General features: G+C 45.4%; 1 protein-coding gene across 3 annotated transcripts in view; it reads right to left on the bottom strand.

Annotated features, from left to right (window-relative positions):
* TENT4B (terminal nucleotidyltransferase 4B) overlaps positions 1–16,287 on the bottom strand; it is a 109,323-nt gene that overhangs the window by 24,952 nt on the left and 68,084 nt on the right. For all 3 annotated transcript variants that reach the window (XM_063945352.1, XM_063945353.1, XM_063945354.1), the window contains exons 5-10: positions 9,546–9,653; positions 5,955–6,083; positions 5,579–5,792; positions 5,304–5,430; positions 4,173–4,276; positions 2,084–2,268 (exon numbers count right to left, since the gene is read on the bottom strand). In XM_063945352.1, the coding sequence (XP_063801422.1) occupies positions 2,084–2,268; positions 4,173–4,276; positions 5,304–5,430; positions 5,579–5,792; positions 5,955–6,083; positions 9,546–9,653 (867 nt within the window). The remainder of the gene's footprint in view (positions 1–2,083; positions 2,269–4,172; positions 4,277–5,303; positions 5,431–5,578; positions 5,793–5,954; positions 6,084–9,545; positions 9,654–16,287) is intronic.

Here is a 16,287-nt window from a genome sequence, read left to right as displayed (position 1 = left end):
GGTCAGTGTAGCGTGCAGACGCTACCGTCTCTATGCAGTCCAGGTCAGTGTGGCGCGCAGACGCTATGTCTCTATGCAGTCCAGGTCAGTGTGGCGCGCAGACGCTATGTCTCTATGCAGTCCAGGTCAGTGTGGTGCGCAGACGCTACATCTCTATGTCGCCCAGGTCAGGGTGGCATGTAGACGCTACCGTCTCTATGTAGTCCAGGTCAGTGTAGCGTGCAGACGCTACCGTCTCTATGTAGTCCAGGTCAGTGTAGCGTGCAGACGCTACCGTCTCTATGTAGTCCAGGTCAGTGTGGCGTGCAGACGCTACCGTCTCTATGTAGTCCAGGTCAGTGTAGCGTGCAGACGCTACCGTCTCTATGTAGTCCAGGTCAGTGTGGCGTGCAGACGCTACCGTCTCTATGTAGTCCAGGTCAGTGTAGCGTGCAGACGCTACCGTCTCTATGTAGTCCAGGTCAGTGTAGCGTGCAGACGCTACCGTCTCTATGTAGTCCAGGTCAGTGTAGCGTGCAGACGCTACCGTCTCTATGTAGTCCAGGTCAGTGTAGCGTGCAGACGCTACCGTCTCTATGCAGTCCAGGTCAGTGTGGCGCGCAGACGCTATGTCTCTATGCAGTCCAGGTCAGTGTGGCGCGCAGACGCTATGTCTCTATGCAGTCCAGGTCAGTGTGGTGCGCAGACGCTACATCTCTATGTCGCCCAGGTCAGGGTGGCATGTAGACGCTACCGTCTCTATGTAGTCCAGGTCAGTGTAGCGTGCAGACGCTACCGTCTCTATGTAGTCCAGGTCAGTGTAGCGTGCAGACGCTACCGTCTCTATGTAGTCCAGGTCAGTGTAGCGTGCAGACGCTACCGTCTCTATGTAGTCCAGGTCAGTGTAGCGTGCAGACGCTACCGTCTCTATGCAGTCCAGGTCAGTGTAGCGTGCAGACGCTACCGTCTCTATGCAGTCCAGGTCAGTGTAGCGTGCAGACGCTACAGTATCTATGTAGTCCAGGTCAGTGTAGCGTGCAGACGCTACAGTCTCTATGTAGTCCAGGTCAGTGTGGCGCGCAGACGCTACAGTATCTATGTAGTCCAGGTCAGTGTAGCGTGCAGACCCTACCGTCTCTATGTAGTCCAGGTCAGTGTAGCGTGCAGACGCTACAGTATCTATGTAGTCCAGGTCAGTGTAGCGTGCAGGCGCTACAGTCTCTATGTAGTCCAGGTCAGTGTGGCGCGCAGACGCTACCGTCTCTATGTAGTTCAGGTCAGGGTGACGCGTAGACGCTATGTCTCTATGTAGTCCAGGTCAGGGTGGCGCACAGACGCTACCGTCTATGTCGCCCAGGTCAGGGTGGAACGCAGACGATACCGTCTCTATGTCGCCCAGGTCAGGGTGGCACCCAGACGCTACGTCTCTGTTGCCCAGGTCAGTGTGGCGCGCAGACACTTTCTAGGTCGCCCAGGTCAGTGTGACGCGCAGACACTTTCTAGGTCGCCCAGGTCAGTGTGACGCGCAGACGCTACGCCTCTGTCGCTCAGGTCAGTGTGGCACACAGATGCTACAGTCTCTATGTAGTTCAGGTCAGGGCGGCGCGTAGACGCTACCGTCTCTATGTAGTCCAGGTCAGGGTGGCGCGCAGACGCTATGTCTATATGTAGTCCAGGTCAGGGTGGCGCGCAGACGCTATGTCTATATGTAGGACAGGTCAGGGTGGCGCACAGATGCTACTTCTCTATGTAGCCCAGGTCAGGGGGGCGCACAGATGCTACTTCTCTATCTAGCCCAGGTCAGGATGGTGCACACACGCTACGTCTCAATGTCGCCCAGGTCAGGGTGGCGCACAGACACTACCGTCTCTGTCGCCCAGGTCAGGGTGGCGCGCAGACGCTATGTCTATATGTAGCCCAGGTCAGGGGTTGCACAGATGCTACTTCTCTATGTAGCCCAGGACAGGGTGGCGCTCAGATGCTATATCTCAATGTAGCCCAGATCAGGGTGGCGCTCAGATGCTACGTCTCAATGTAGCCCAGATCAGGATGGCGGGCAGACATGTTGTGGAATTGCATGTACTGAACATAGTGCTGAACTCACCACATCACTGGAACTGGAAAGGCTGGAAGAGGAGGAAGACAGAGGACCCGATGAGTTGGAGGAGTGTTTGCCGAGTGTTTCAGAGGTTGTATTCTTGGCTTGGCCCGAAGTAGAAATCTGTCCAGTCACATTGTTATTACATTTGTCCAAATGATGAACGTCTACTATCAAGGTCACATCATTGCCTAAACACAGGAAAGAAAATTAAACTTAAACAATGAAAAAAAAAAATTTCAAAAAAATATGGTCACGACTAACACTAGAAATTAACAAATTAGTTCACAAAAGGCCACTTTGAGTGACTACGATGACTGCAGCCATTAAGCCACAAAAACAGATCATGTGATGTGTGCATGCACAGCATCAATACAAGTGGGATGTTCTGCCCGAAATATGAAGAATACCCCTTTCAGACATACTTTAAATTTTTTTGCACATGAACGCACATCAACCCGGGATTTTTGTATTTTAAAAAGACAGGTCAATGCCCCTGCTATTCACCAGGGTTTTTCATCCTGGGTAGACAAACTGGGTATAGTGTGAATGGTGCGACCCAGGATTTTACTCCCAGGTCGCATTCTAAGAGGCTGTGCGGGCTGCCTGGAGAGGTCTGCGGTCCGTGATGCAGGGAAGTGGCTGATTGCTTGTGTGCATGTCCGAGTGTGACACCTATGTGTTTATGACGTGTGTGTGTGGTATGTGTATGACATGTATGCAGCCTGGCAGCCCTGGCTTGTGGGATGCCAGGGCAGAACCGGTTTATGTCTGAAAGGGGACGACCCAGGAATTTCCCTGGTCTCAGGTGAAGTGTGAAAGGGAGTCTCCAGCAAAAACCTGGGATTTTGCCGATGTGAAAAACCTGGGTGTGAGCAGGGAATTCCCAGGTCGTATATGTGAAAGTGGTATAGATCTCAGGTCCAATAACGGACAGCAGAAAGCTACGATGTGTAAACAGGAGAGAGTTTGTGTGATGCATAATCCAATATTAAAAGTTAGCTGGTATAGTAATTTCATAAACCACAAACTCATGAAGTGTCCATTGCGGTATAGCTCTGCTTATTAGCAATCATGACTAACACAATGTACCAAAGGGTAATTATTGACTAAATTGGTATTGGATGAAACATTTTGGTATATTGACTTAATTACGCCACGTATAAAGAGACAACTTACAGCAACCATCTAGTTTTAAATGTGACAGTAGTATCCATAGCAATTCAAAATGTTGTATCTTTTGAGATGGTTTAATCCGAGTATTACTTAATAAATCCAGTCTATGAATGCACCAACCCAGATACCCACAAGCAAAGACATGTTCTTTATTTCTGTGCTGCAGAAGATTCAAGTGTAGTATGTGCATATTGAGTAGGGTGCTCTCCTGCAAGAGACCTTCTGAAGTGGAGGTAATTAGGCACCCTTACTATCCTTATAGGATTCCACTTTAGAAAGAAATGTACATTTAATACACAAGCATGAATTCCGCTCACGTGAGTAAAGACACAGCAAACAATTGAAATTTATGTGCTAGGTTGGATCTAGTCACCCCTTTCATTAAACGCATTTTCATTGTACGGACGGTGTAATGGTTAGCGTTACTGCCTCATACCACTGAGGTTAAGGGTTCCATTCCCACCATGGCCCTAACTGTGTAACTTGTGTGGGTTTTCTACGGGTACTCCCATTTCATCCCACAACTAAAGACATACTGGTAGGTTATTTGGCTTCCAACAAAATTTATCCTAGCGTGTATGTGTCTGCATGTATAGGTGATAGGGAATATAGATTGTTAGCTCCACTGGGGCAGGGACTGATGTGAATGGCCAAATATTCTCTGTAAAGCGCTGTGGAATATGTGAGCGCTATATAAATAAACTGGTAAAATGTAGAGGAGTGAATTTCTGGGGCTGATCCAAGGACCAGGAAATTGAGGACCACCGGGACATACCCAATGCAGGGGGCCACGGGCATATTTTTACAAAATCAGCGAGCGTGTGCCTCCATGTTGTACAAGTCATAAATTACTTTTTAGTGCTAAGGTCACGTGTGAGCATACATGATACTGGCAATACAGGAAAGCATGATTTCTTACCATTGTAAGCTGGCTCCGATCTATTCTGCAGTCCCCATTTTGTTGATATCCACTCTCTGTAAGCAACCACTTCCTCAGTCACTCGAATAATACGTCCCAAGATGCTGCAAAACCCAGAAATAGGCATCAGTTTGTAGACAGTAAATAGGACTTTCACCAAGTCTGGGGTTAGAACATAAGAAGTTGATGAACAAAAAGAGTTACTTAAGAGAACATTTTTAAAGGCTTACAGACATGAAGCGTATTATAAAGGGTTGGTGGGAGGTTGGATTAAAAAAATCCTCACATTAAAAAGACATGCACAAATCAATAACTTTCTAGCGATCAGATGTAAAACAGTTTTCACACCTAAGCTACATCTCTGATGAAGCTGTGGTCACAGCAAAACGTGTAAAGTAGTACATTGCTACACCCTCCAGGAGTTCATTGCATCCACCATGAGCTCACATCCAGACTATGGGCAAGGTGAGAAAACTGGTTACATCTGAAACCAAGGATGTTAATGATTGAATGCCTTTGAATGTCATTTTAATGCACGTCTTATTAATCCCCCCTTTATTATAATAAAAAGTATATATAATCATTTTTTTTTTGAGACAGATGGACATTTGAGAGAGAGTAAAGCTCAGAAACTCCTTGTGGGCACTTTACAGTACAGCATGGTGGCAAAGGAATGGGGGAGAGTAAGCAATGCGTTCCTCTCTATGGTACTCAATTTCCTACTTTGAGAAAACAGTCCTCTATAGGTACTTCAGTGCAGCCTCAATTCAAAAATAGAACAAAGTAGACTTACTTAAGTAACTCTTCTGTGCACAGTCTATACTATAATGTCACTTAGCCTAGATACATAGACACTAAGGGGGTAATTCAGATCTGATCGCAGCAGGAAATTTGTTAGCTAGTGGGCAAAACCATGTGTACTGCAGGTGTGGCAGATAGAACATGTGCAGAGAGAGTTATTTTGTTTCTGTGCAGGGTGATACTGGCTGCTTTATTTTTATACTGCAATATAGATTTCAGTTTGAACACACCACACCCAAATCTAACTCTCTCTGCACATGTTATATCAGCACCCGAAGCAGTGCCTGATTAGGTTATAACTTGTTATGATGCCCTTCGCTCTACACTTACCTTTCACTCTCGTTGTTGGGATAGAACTTGGCTATAGGCGACACTGCATGGCTTAAGACAACATAAGCATAATCAAAGGCCTGTTTCACCTGCATGGCTCCATATGAACTCCGGCCTACATCGTTGCCTTGGAGGGAAGGGAAGAAACATTAAGCTCATGAATGGCATGTCTGTGGTGCAAAGACTAACCACACAACAATATAATATAAACCCTGCATAACTGTTCACAACTTACAGCAATAATACAGATGCAGAAAATAAGTGTTAATACTTACCGGGCTGCAATGGATCCTCAATGTACAGCATGGATGGTCTGTAACCGTCTAGCATGCTTTTCTGTACCTCATCCTTAGCTACATAAGACCCACCATCTTTTATGCGGATTCCAGTTTTTAAATAGTTAAAATGCCTCCCATATAGCTCAAAGAATTCTATCAGTAATACACCATAGTTGGCATCCGGACTGCAGGCATCTTCTCGTGGATGCAACTAAAAAGAAGGAAACATAAAATGCTTGGTTACAAATGAAAGCTAGACGTTCAACTTTAAGACTTTACTGGAGAGTAGTTTTAGCTGAGCAGCAAATGAGAAAGCTGCAGATCGGCAAGCATCCGCAAGAGGAGTCATACTGTACAGAGAAGGATATCTCACCTGCAGAAAACTGACAGCCATTAAGAAGAGACTATAGGAGCCTATTCCCCCAGTAAACACTTCATTGAGGTCTCTTTGTAACAGGAACTGTTTTAAAACCAGCACCAAGAATGGAAGGACTGGATATTTCTGAAATACAAAAAAAAAAAGTAGTCCAATTATTAAACTTGGCAGCAAATCTATTTAATTCACAATGACAGCTTTGCAATAGATCATGCACTTCAATGCAGATTACAAAACGTATCCTAGTAGTGCAGGGACAGATACCAGCACACATGCACCCATAGGACTTTGTTGCTTGGTATTGGACTTGTTTTATTTATAAGGAGCAGTGAAGGAAGAGGAGGGGGGCTGTATACTATGGGGTAATAAGCAGGGACGTGCGGAGAGCTAAATAGCTCAGGAGGCACTGGCTAGCACCAGCGCTACATTTACATGCAATATATGAGCCACAACGTACATCTGGGCATTATACACAGGTGCAGCAGTATAAACTCCTGGAAATGTGGCGAGTTTTGATCAGAGATGTGCGGAAAAGATAGGCAGGGGGGGAGGGGGGGGGGCACTGCCTCACCTGCTATAGAGACTTTTTACTCTAGAGTTTTGTCTATAAAAATTAGACTAATGCAAAGAAGATATTTCAAATATATTCTTTGAATTTTTCATATACTTTATACAGTCAAACCTCTGGCACAAACGTTAGTATGACAGGAAAGGCTCTGCCTCACCCCACCGCACGTCACTGGTAATAAGGTGCAGTACAAGAGTTTGGGCACTAAATCTAACTCAGAAAACTTTACGTTCATCTACATTTGAATCCCAGTGGCTGCCTGGTTTGATCAGTACTTCTCTTACAAAGACCGAAAATGCAGAACCAGCATATAACAAAGAGGAGAGAAGAATGTTCTCCAGCAAAAACCACAATCCTAAACAAAGATAACAGGGAGGAGGAAAAAAACTACACACTTGAAGATTGTGCTCACAAAAGCCAGATGACCACCAACCACAATTACATAGTAGAGATCCCAGCCCACGCAGCCTAGGAGACACAAAGATAGGGTGGAATCTGCCCTCCTCGTCAGGGGACATGGTGCCCTGGCCCAATGGAAACATGGTGAATTACTGAAGTAATCCACATGATAAAAAAAGTGTTTGGACACAGGGCAACCACATCTTTGGACAGTGGAAAACAACAGCAGGTCTCCTGTAATTCATAAATACCCAGGTGTGAAAACTCATTATGGACTAAGGCTTGAAGCACCAAGTCCAAATAAGAACACTAAGACCACTCAGAGCTAAAAAGGAAGGTTGGATTCATATAACAGCCCCATCCACATGGAAGATCAGTATCCAAGAAAACTTGGAAACTCTCTTAGCTATGTGGATAACCACCCAGAAGGCAGTCCCTCAGATAAACAACGTTATCTCCTACACTTCTAAAATGTTCAATAGGAGGATACTGTAAAGCTGTCAGCACTAAGAGGAAAGCCTAAAAAGCTATTGGGTGGATGAATAGGAGCTGCACATGCATCACCCCCTAAAAGAAGGTCTATGTATGGTGTAAAAAAAAAAATGGTGTCTCATTCCTCTGAAAGAAAAATCGTTAGAACTGAATTTTTAAAAAACAGATTTTAAACAATCCTTCCAGGCTGTCCTACATAAACAGCAGTGACTGGACCAACTAAAGTAAGATTTAGAAACCGCTGCTGCTTCACAAAGAGATCCTGACTTTCCAAAGCCAGTTCTCATCTGAAATAAGCTGCCAAGCCACGAACATGCAAGCAAACCAACAACCAAAGCAGACGCTCTAAAAACCTTGGCATGAAGAAATATATTGTAAAAATCTGGTGAAACAGGAGGACTGACTCAAGAGATCGGGTCACTGAGATGGAAGCCACGCTGGGCCCTCCACAATGCTGGAAAGGTCTGTGGTATAACATACTTCTAGACTAGTTGAGTCCTTTGGGATTCATAGTTCATGTTTTCCAGGTCACCTAGCAGGTGAACAGGTGTATTCACTGACACATTTTAAAAGATCCACAGGTTAAGGCAATTATTTCACATTTCTGTGAGGAGACCTGAAAAGCAGCCAAACTGAAGAGACACTCGTGCCCATTGGAAATAGGTACCTACTATAATGCGTCCCTGATGTCAGTGAACCTCCTGAACTCACATAATGCAAAGCAGACGACCTGAAGTACACCATCCTGGTGCTGACACCAACGCAGAATGTTTGATGGTTTTAGTTCCAGCATGCATTAAAAGAATCCATTGGGATTCAGAACAAGATATCTCCGTGAAAATGATCTTTTACAAACCGTGTGGGCAACCAAACAGTATAGCTTCCATAAGGCAAAACGTCTAGGACAGGGGTACCCAACCCTAGTCCTTGAGAGCTACTAACAGTTCACGTTTTCCAGACCATCTAGCTGGAGCACAGGTGTATTCATTACTCACTGACACATTTTAAAAGATCCACAGGTGGAGCTAATTACTTTACTTGCGATTGTGTGAGGAGATCTGGAAAACGTTAACTGTTGGTAGCCCTCGAGGACCAGGGTTGGCTACCCCTGGCCTAGGATGGGTCTACAGGAAGAAAAATAATAGTCCAGGTACTGCCAAAAAGTACCCTAGGCAAATACTTTTTCGCACAAAGCTTGATGTTGATTACCTTTGCTAAATAAATAATAAAGTAAAATCTGTTTGGCTTATTGTTCGTATTACACTTAATTTCTTGACTTGGTGAGTACTACATGGCTATAAATTACACCCTGAGGTGTTAAAACATTAAAAAAAAATTCACATGACCTAAAATAATTAGATTGACGCAACACTAGTTATTTTACTAAAGACAAATTAGTGAAAGCCTCGTTTGTAATCCAATGGTGAAAGGCCAACTGTTACATGGGACTTTCATTGAGCAATAGCTATGAAACAAATCTCTAAGAAATAGCTGAAATGTAACCACCGTATCCAAACATTTGCTCAAAGGACATTAACCCACTGACATTTGGTCAACAGGAGTTCAATAACCAGTGACCTATGAAGCGTGAACACATATGACATGCGGAGGTGTACAAGAGGTTCAGGGAGGTCACTAGACAAAACTCCACTTATCTCAATTCCCTTAACGTGTGTTCCATGCAAATAGTGCAACCCAAGAGGAATAAAGGGAGAAAAAACCCACAAATTTCACAAAACTCCCATCCACATGTGAAAGACAATGGATTCCAAGTGTCACCCCATCTACATGCGCTGTACTGGCTTTAAAAACCATGAATTATACATTGCCTCTCATCATAAACACATTTGTGTGTTAAGTGTATTAAAACCAGCTCAAAATCTTAGATCGAGTAACACTGACACCTTCTTACAGACCATTCACCTGTGCCAGTCTCCATGGCTTTTATGTTAGGCACAATTGTCCCTTGTCACAAATGTAGCAGCATGTACAGCGGCTGTTCAGGCCCCCTGTACTTAGGGTTTAGTGGCACTTTCAATTTTTTACTAAGAAAAATAAAAACCTGCTAAGCTTAGTCTCAGACACTTATCTTTACCAAACATCCGCGTAATCAGTAAGAGCTTACTTACCTTGATAAAATCCCTGATGAGCTGCGCTGCTTTCACCCCATTCTGCACGTTAAAACTTATGTCTACTTTAACTTCGGTATAAGAATCCGTTAGCTTAATGATCGGTACCTAGAGAGAAGAGGGGAAAAATGCAGCCATATTAAAGCCTGGCAGATATTTCCAAAACTATGAGCCAGCACTGCTGTAGTGTTGGAGATAATGCATTTTAATACGTGCCCAATAGCTATAATATACCAGGTGCGCCCCATACCAACAGTTAAAGCAAGACTGTGCCCAGACTACTCTAGCCTTGTGTCCCCTACACCACCAGCATTGCCTTCACCATCACTGCAGCACTCAGGGTTCCCAGCATTTATACCTCTGATACGCAGCAATATACTGTACAATGCTGGTCCAGTACAGCAGCAAATCTACATAGAAACCACTGATGTGACATTGCCTGGATGTCCAACAAATGGAGAAGTGCAACACTGGTCACTGTAACAACAAACGTTATAGCATGTTATAGTACAAATGCTGGGAATTCGTGCCAATGGTTCAGAACTGCAATTAATTACTTTAATGGTCACTTACTGGTTTGCTACATAAGATGATGCTGTATTTAGCTATTTTATCGGAATACTATTACATTTGAGAAGTTACACTTTTCAGTTTGATACCGCAATGATAACGTAATAATTACATACGGAGCAATACACTGACACCAGTACATTACATGAATGAGCCATTCCATGGTTACATACTGTACATTTATACTCGGACTAGATTTAGGTTGAAAACAATAACCTGATACCACAATTAACACAAACTGATCACACAGCATTAAAGCATAGTATTGCTTTATAGTGAATGCCGCAACCGTTACAGGTCATTTTACATAGAGACAAAGTTAAAGGTTAGGGAATGGTCCGAATATCAAGTCATGATGGCTGTAGACTGAGGCTATAATAATTCCAAGGTGACTTATACTTGGGATGCAAAGTAGGCGGTGCATTATGATGCAGATTTTGCTAGTTTCCTAATAAACCCGGATGTGTTGACTTCAGAACTCAATGTTTAAGCTGCTATTTATGGGAGTCTATACTTCTATTGCTCCATGGACTAAAAATCCACTTATCGTGGAGATTAAGTCGCTTCTGCTTCACCTGTTATCATTGTGAAGCAGGAGGTGGCTAACACTATTTGTACTATAAAATAGCCCCACCGAGGAGAGTGAACGTTAAGATACCCCACCCCCACTAAATAATTGTTATAGTAAACATAACGATTTAATTATTCTCACTTTACCACAAGTATTAAGAAATATTTTTTATTCTACAGGTCGCCACTTCTGACCCATCTACAAAAACAATCTCTTACCAGTATACAACAAAAGATGGAGATTATATTGGATTCCGTGGGGACGGAGGGAGTGCCGGATCACGCTGGAAGATTATATATATATGTATGTGTGTGTATATATAAAAAGATGGTTCCTCCGTTGCTGGGGGAGACAAACAGCGGCACTCCAGAGGCTTGGTCGAGTTTATATGCATAACATGTAGAAATGCACCAACGTTTCGGGGCTTGCTCACCCCTTCAAGGTGAAACACGTTGTTGCATTTTTATATGTTTTGAATATAAAATATACTTTTTCACCAAGCCTCTGGAGTGCCACTGTTTGTCTCCCCCAGCAACAGGGGAACCATCTTTTTATATTTATATATATATATATATATATATATATATATATATATTTATTTTTCTCTATCGTCCTAGTGGATGCTGGGGTTCCTGAAAGGACCATGGGGAATAGCGGCTCCGCAGGAGACAGGGCACAAAAAGTAAAGCTTTAGGATCAGGTGGTGTGCACTGGCTCCTCCCCCTATGACCCTCCTCCAAGCCGCAGTTAGATTTTTGTGCCCGGCCGAGAAGGGTGCAATCTAGGTGGCTCTCCTAAAGAGCTGCTTAGAAAAGTTTAGCTTAGGTTTTTTATTTTACAGTGAGTCCTGCTGGCAACAGGATCACTGCAACGAGGGACTTAGGGGAGAAGAAGTGAACTCACCTGCGTGCAGGATGGATTGGCTTCTTGGCTACTGGACATTAGCTCCAGAGGGACGATCACAGGTACAGCCTGGATGGTCACCGGAGCCTCGCCGCCGGCCCCCTTGCAGATGCTGAAACGAGAAGAGGTCCAGAATCGGCGGCAGAAGACTCCTCAGTCTTCTTAAGGTAGCACACAGCACTGCAGCTGTGCGCCATTTTCCTCTCAGCACACTTCACACGGCAGTCACTGAGGGTGCAGGGCGCTGGGAGGGGGGCGCCCTGGGAGGCAAATGAAAACCTTTTTTGGCTAAAAATACCTCACATATAGCCTCCGGGGGCTATATGGAGATATTTAACCCCTGCCAGAATCCGTTAAGAGCGGGAGACGAGGCCGCCGAAAAAGGGGCGGGGCCTATCTCCTCAGCACACAGCGCCATTTTCCCTCACAGAAAGGCTGGAGGGAAGGCTCCCAGGCTCTCCCCTGCACTGCACTACAGAAACAGGGTTAAAACAGAGAGGGGGGGCACTAATTTGGCGTTAGAAATATATAAAAAAGATGCTATAAGGGAAAACACTTATATAAGGTTGTCTCTATATAATTATAGCGTTTTTGGTGTGTGCTGGCAAACTCTCCCTCTGTCTCTCCAAAGGGCTAGTAGGTCCTGTCCTCTATCAGAGCATTCCCTGTGTGTGTGCTGTGTGTCGGTACGTGTGTGTCGACATGTATGAGGACGATGTTGGTGAGGAGGCGGAGCAATTGCCTGTAATGGTGATGTCACTCTCTAGGGAGTCGACACCGGAATGGATGGCTTATTTAGGGAATTACGTGATAATGTCAACACGCGCCAAGGTCGGTTGACGACATGAGACGGCCGACAAACAATTAGTACCGGTCCAGACGTCTCAAAAACACCGTCAGGGGTTTTAAAACGCCCGTTTACTTTAGTCGGTCGACACAGACACAGACAGGGACACTGAATCCAGTGTCGACGGTGAATAAACAAACGTATTCCTTATTAGGGCCACACGTTAAGGGCAATGAAGGAGGTGTTACATATTTCTGATACTACAAGTACCACAAAAGAGGGTATTATGTGGGATGTGAAAAAACTACCGTAATTTTTCCTGAATCAGATAAATTAAATGAAGTGTGTGATGATGCGTGGGTTCCCCCCGATAGAAAATATGGGCGGTATACCCTTTCCCGCCAGAAGTTAGGGCGCGTTGGGAAACACCCCTTAGGGTGGATAAGGCGCTCACACGCTTATCAGAACAAGTGGCGGTACCGTCTATAGATAGGGCCGTCCTCAAGGAGCCAGCTGACAGGAGGCTGGAAAAATATCATAAAAAGTATATACACACATACTGGTGTTATACTGCGACCAGCGATCGCCTCAGCCTGGATGTGCAGAGCTGGGGTGGCTTGGTCGGATTCCCTGACTAAAAATATTGATACCCTTGACAGGGACAGTATTTTATTGACTATAGAGCATTTAAAGGATGTATTTCTATATATGCGAGATGCACAGAGGGATATTTGCACTCTGGCATCAAGAGTAAGTGCGATGTCCATATCTGCCAGAAGATGTTTATGGACACGACAGTGGTCAGGTGATGCAGATTCCAACCGGCACAAAGGTGTATTGCCGTATAAAGGAAGAGGAGTTATTTGGGGTCGGTCCATCGGACCTGGTGGCCACGGCAACTGCTGGAAAATCCACCGTTTTTACCCTAAGTCACATCTCTGCAGAAAAAGACACCGTCTTTTCAGCTTCAGTCCTTTCGTCCCTATAAGAGTCATATCTGCCCAGGGATAGAGGAAAGGGAAGAAGACTGCAGCAGGCAGCCCATTCCCAGGCACAGAAGCGTTCCACCGCTTCTGACAAGCTCTCAGCATGACGCTGAGACCGTACAGGACCCCTGGATCCTTCAAGTAGTATCCCAGGGGTACAGTTTGGAATGTCGAGACGTTTCCCCTGCGCAGGCTCCTGAAGGCTGCTTTACCAAGGTCTCCCTCCGACAAGGAGGCAGTATGGGAAAAAATTCACGAGCTGTATTCCCAGCAGGTGATAATTAAATTACCCCTCCTACAACAAGAAAAGGGGTATTATTCCACACTATATTGTGGTACTGAAGCCAGAAGGTGAGACCTATTCTAAATCTAAAAAAATTTGAACACTTACAAAGGTTCAAATCAAGATGGAGTCACTCAGAGCAGTGATAACGAACCGGGAAGAAGGGGACTATCTGGTGTCCCGAGACATCAGGGATGCTTACCTCCATGTCCCAAATTTGCCCTTATCACTAAGGGTACCTCAGGTTCGTGGTACAGAACTGTCACTATCAGTTTCAGACGCTGCCGTTTGGATTGTCTACGGCACCCCGGGTCTTTACCAAGGTAATGGCCGAAATGATGGTTCTTCTTCGAAGAAAAGGCGTCTTAATTATCCCTTACTTGGACGATCTCCTGATAAGGGCAAAGTCCAGGGAACAGTTGGAGGTCGGAGTAGCACTATCTCGGATACTGTTACAACAGCAGGGGTGGATTCTAAATATTCCAAAATCGCAGCTGATCCCGACAACAAGTCTCCTGTGCTTAGGGATGATTCTGGACACAGTCCAGAAAAAGGTGTTTCTCCCGGAAAAGAAAGCCAGGGAGTTATCCGAGCTAGTCAGGAACCTCCTAAAATCAGTGCATCATTGCACAAGGGCCATGGTAAAAAAATGGTGACTTCCTTCGAAGCAATTCCAGTCGGCAGATTTCATGCAAGAACTTTTCAGTGGGATCTGCTGGACAAATGGTCCGGATCGCATCTTCAGATGCATCAGCGGATAACCCTATATCCAAGGACAAGGGTGTCTCTCCTGTGGTGGTTACAGAGTGCTCATCTTCTAGAGGGCCGCAGATTCGGCATTCAGTTTTGGATGTTGGTGACCACGGAGGCCAGCCCGAGAGGCTGGGGAGCAGTCACACAAGGAAAAAATTTCCAGGGAGCGTGATCAAGTCTGGAGATTTTTCTCCACATAAATATAGCTAAGGGTAAATTTATAATGCTCTAAGCTTAGCAAGACCTCTGCTTCAAGGTCAGCCGGTATTGATCCAGTGGGATAAAACATCACGGCAGTCGCCCACGTAAATAGACAGGGCGGCACAAGAAGCAGGAGGGCAGTGGCAAAAAACTGCAAGGACTTTTCGCTGGGCGGAAAATCATGTGATAGCACTGTCAGCAGTGTTTCATTCCGGGAATGGAAACTGGGAAGCAGACTTCCTCAGTAGGCACGACCTCCACCCGGCAGAGTGGGAACTTCATGGGGAAGTTTTCCACATAATTGTAAACCGTTGGGAATTACCAAAGGTGGACATGATGGCGTCCCGTCTGAACAAAAAACGGGACAGGTATTGCGCCAGGTTAAGAGACCCTCAGGCAATAGCTGTGGACGGTCTGGTAACACCGTGGGTGTACCAGTCGGTGTATGTGTTCCATCCTCTGCTTTTCATACCTAAGGTACTGAGAATTATAAGACGTAGAGGAGTAAGAACTATACTCATGGCTCCGGATTGGCCAAGAAGGACTTGGTACCCGGAACTTCAAGAGATGCTCACAGAGGACTTATGGCCTCTGCCGCTAAGAAGGGACTTGTTTCAGCAAGTACCATGTCTGTTCCAAGACTTACCGCAGCTGCGTTTGACGGCATGGCGGTGGAACGCCGGATCCTAAGGGAAAAGGCATTCAGGAAGAGGTCATTCCTACCCTGGTCAAAGCCAGAAAGGAGGTGACCGCACAACATTATCACCACATGTGGCGAAAATATGTTGCGTGGTGTGAGGCCAGGAAGGCCCCACGAAGAAATTTCAACTCGGTCGATTCCTGCATTTCTTGCAAACAGGAGTGTCTATGGGCCTCAAATTGGGGTCCATTAAGGTTCAAATTTCGGCCCTGTCGATTTTTCTTCCAGAAAGAATTGGCTTCAGTTCCTGAAGTCCAGAAGTTTGTCAAGGGAGTATTGCATATACAACCCCCTTTTGTGCCTCCAGTGGCACTGTGGGATCTCAACGTAGTTCTGGGATTCCTCAAAACACATTGGTTTAAAACCAGTCAAATCTGTGGATTTGAAGCATCTCACATGAAAAGTGAACATGCTCTTGGACCTGGCCTGGACCAGGCGAGTGTCAAATTGGTGGTTTTTTTTCTCAAAAAAGCCCATATCTGTTTGTCCTTTCGGACAGGGCAGAGCTGCGGACTCGTCCCCAGTTCTCTCCCTAAGGTGGTGTCAGTGTTTCACCTGAACCAGCTTATTGTGGTGTCTTGCGCCTACTAGGGACTTGGAGGACTCCAAGTTGCTAGATGTGGTCAGGGCCCTGAAAATATAGGTTCCAGGACGGCTGGAGTCAGGAAAACTGACTTGCTGTTATCCTGTATGCACCCAACAAACTGGGTGCTCTTGCTTTTAAGCAGACTTTTGCGAGTTGGATGTGTAATACAATTCAGCTTGCACATTCTGTGGCAGGCCTGCCACAGCCAAAATATGTAAATGCCCATTCCACAAGGAAGGTGGGCTCATCTTGGGCGGCTGCCCGAGGGGTCTCTGCTTTACAACTTTGCCGAGCGGCTATTTAGTCAGGGGCAAACACGTTTGTAAAATCCTACAAATTTGATACCCTGGCTAAGGAGGACCTGGAGTTCTCTCATTCGGTGCTGCAGAGTCATCCGCACTC

The sequence above is a fragment of the Pseudophryne corroboree genome, chromosome 11 (genome assembly GCF_028390025.1).
Source record: "Pseudophryne corroboree isolate aPseCor3 chromosome 11, aPseCor3.hap2, whole genome shotgun sequence".
NCBI classification, from domain to species: domain Eukaryota; kingdom Metazoa; phylum Chordata; class Amphibia; order Anura; family Myobatrachidae; genus Pseudophryne; species Pseudophryne corroboree.
Note: the sequence above shows the minus strand (reverse complement) of the source record. Positions and strands in the feature narration are given on the sequence as shown.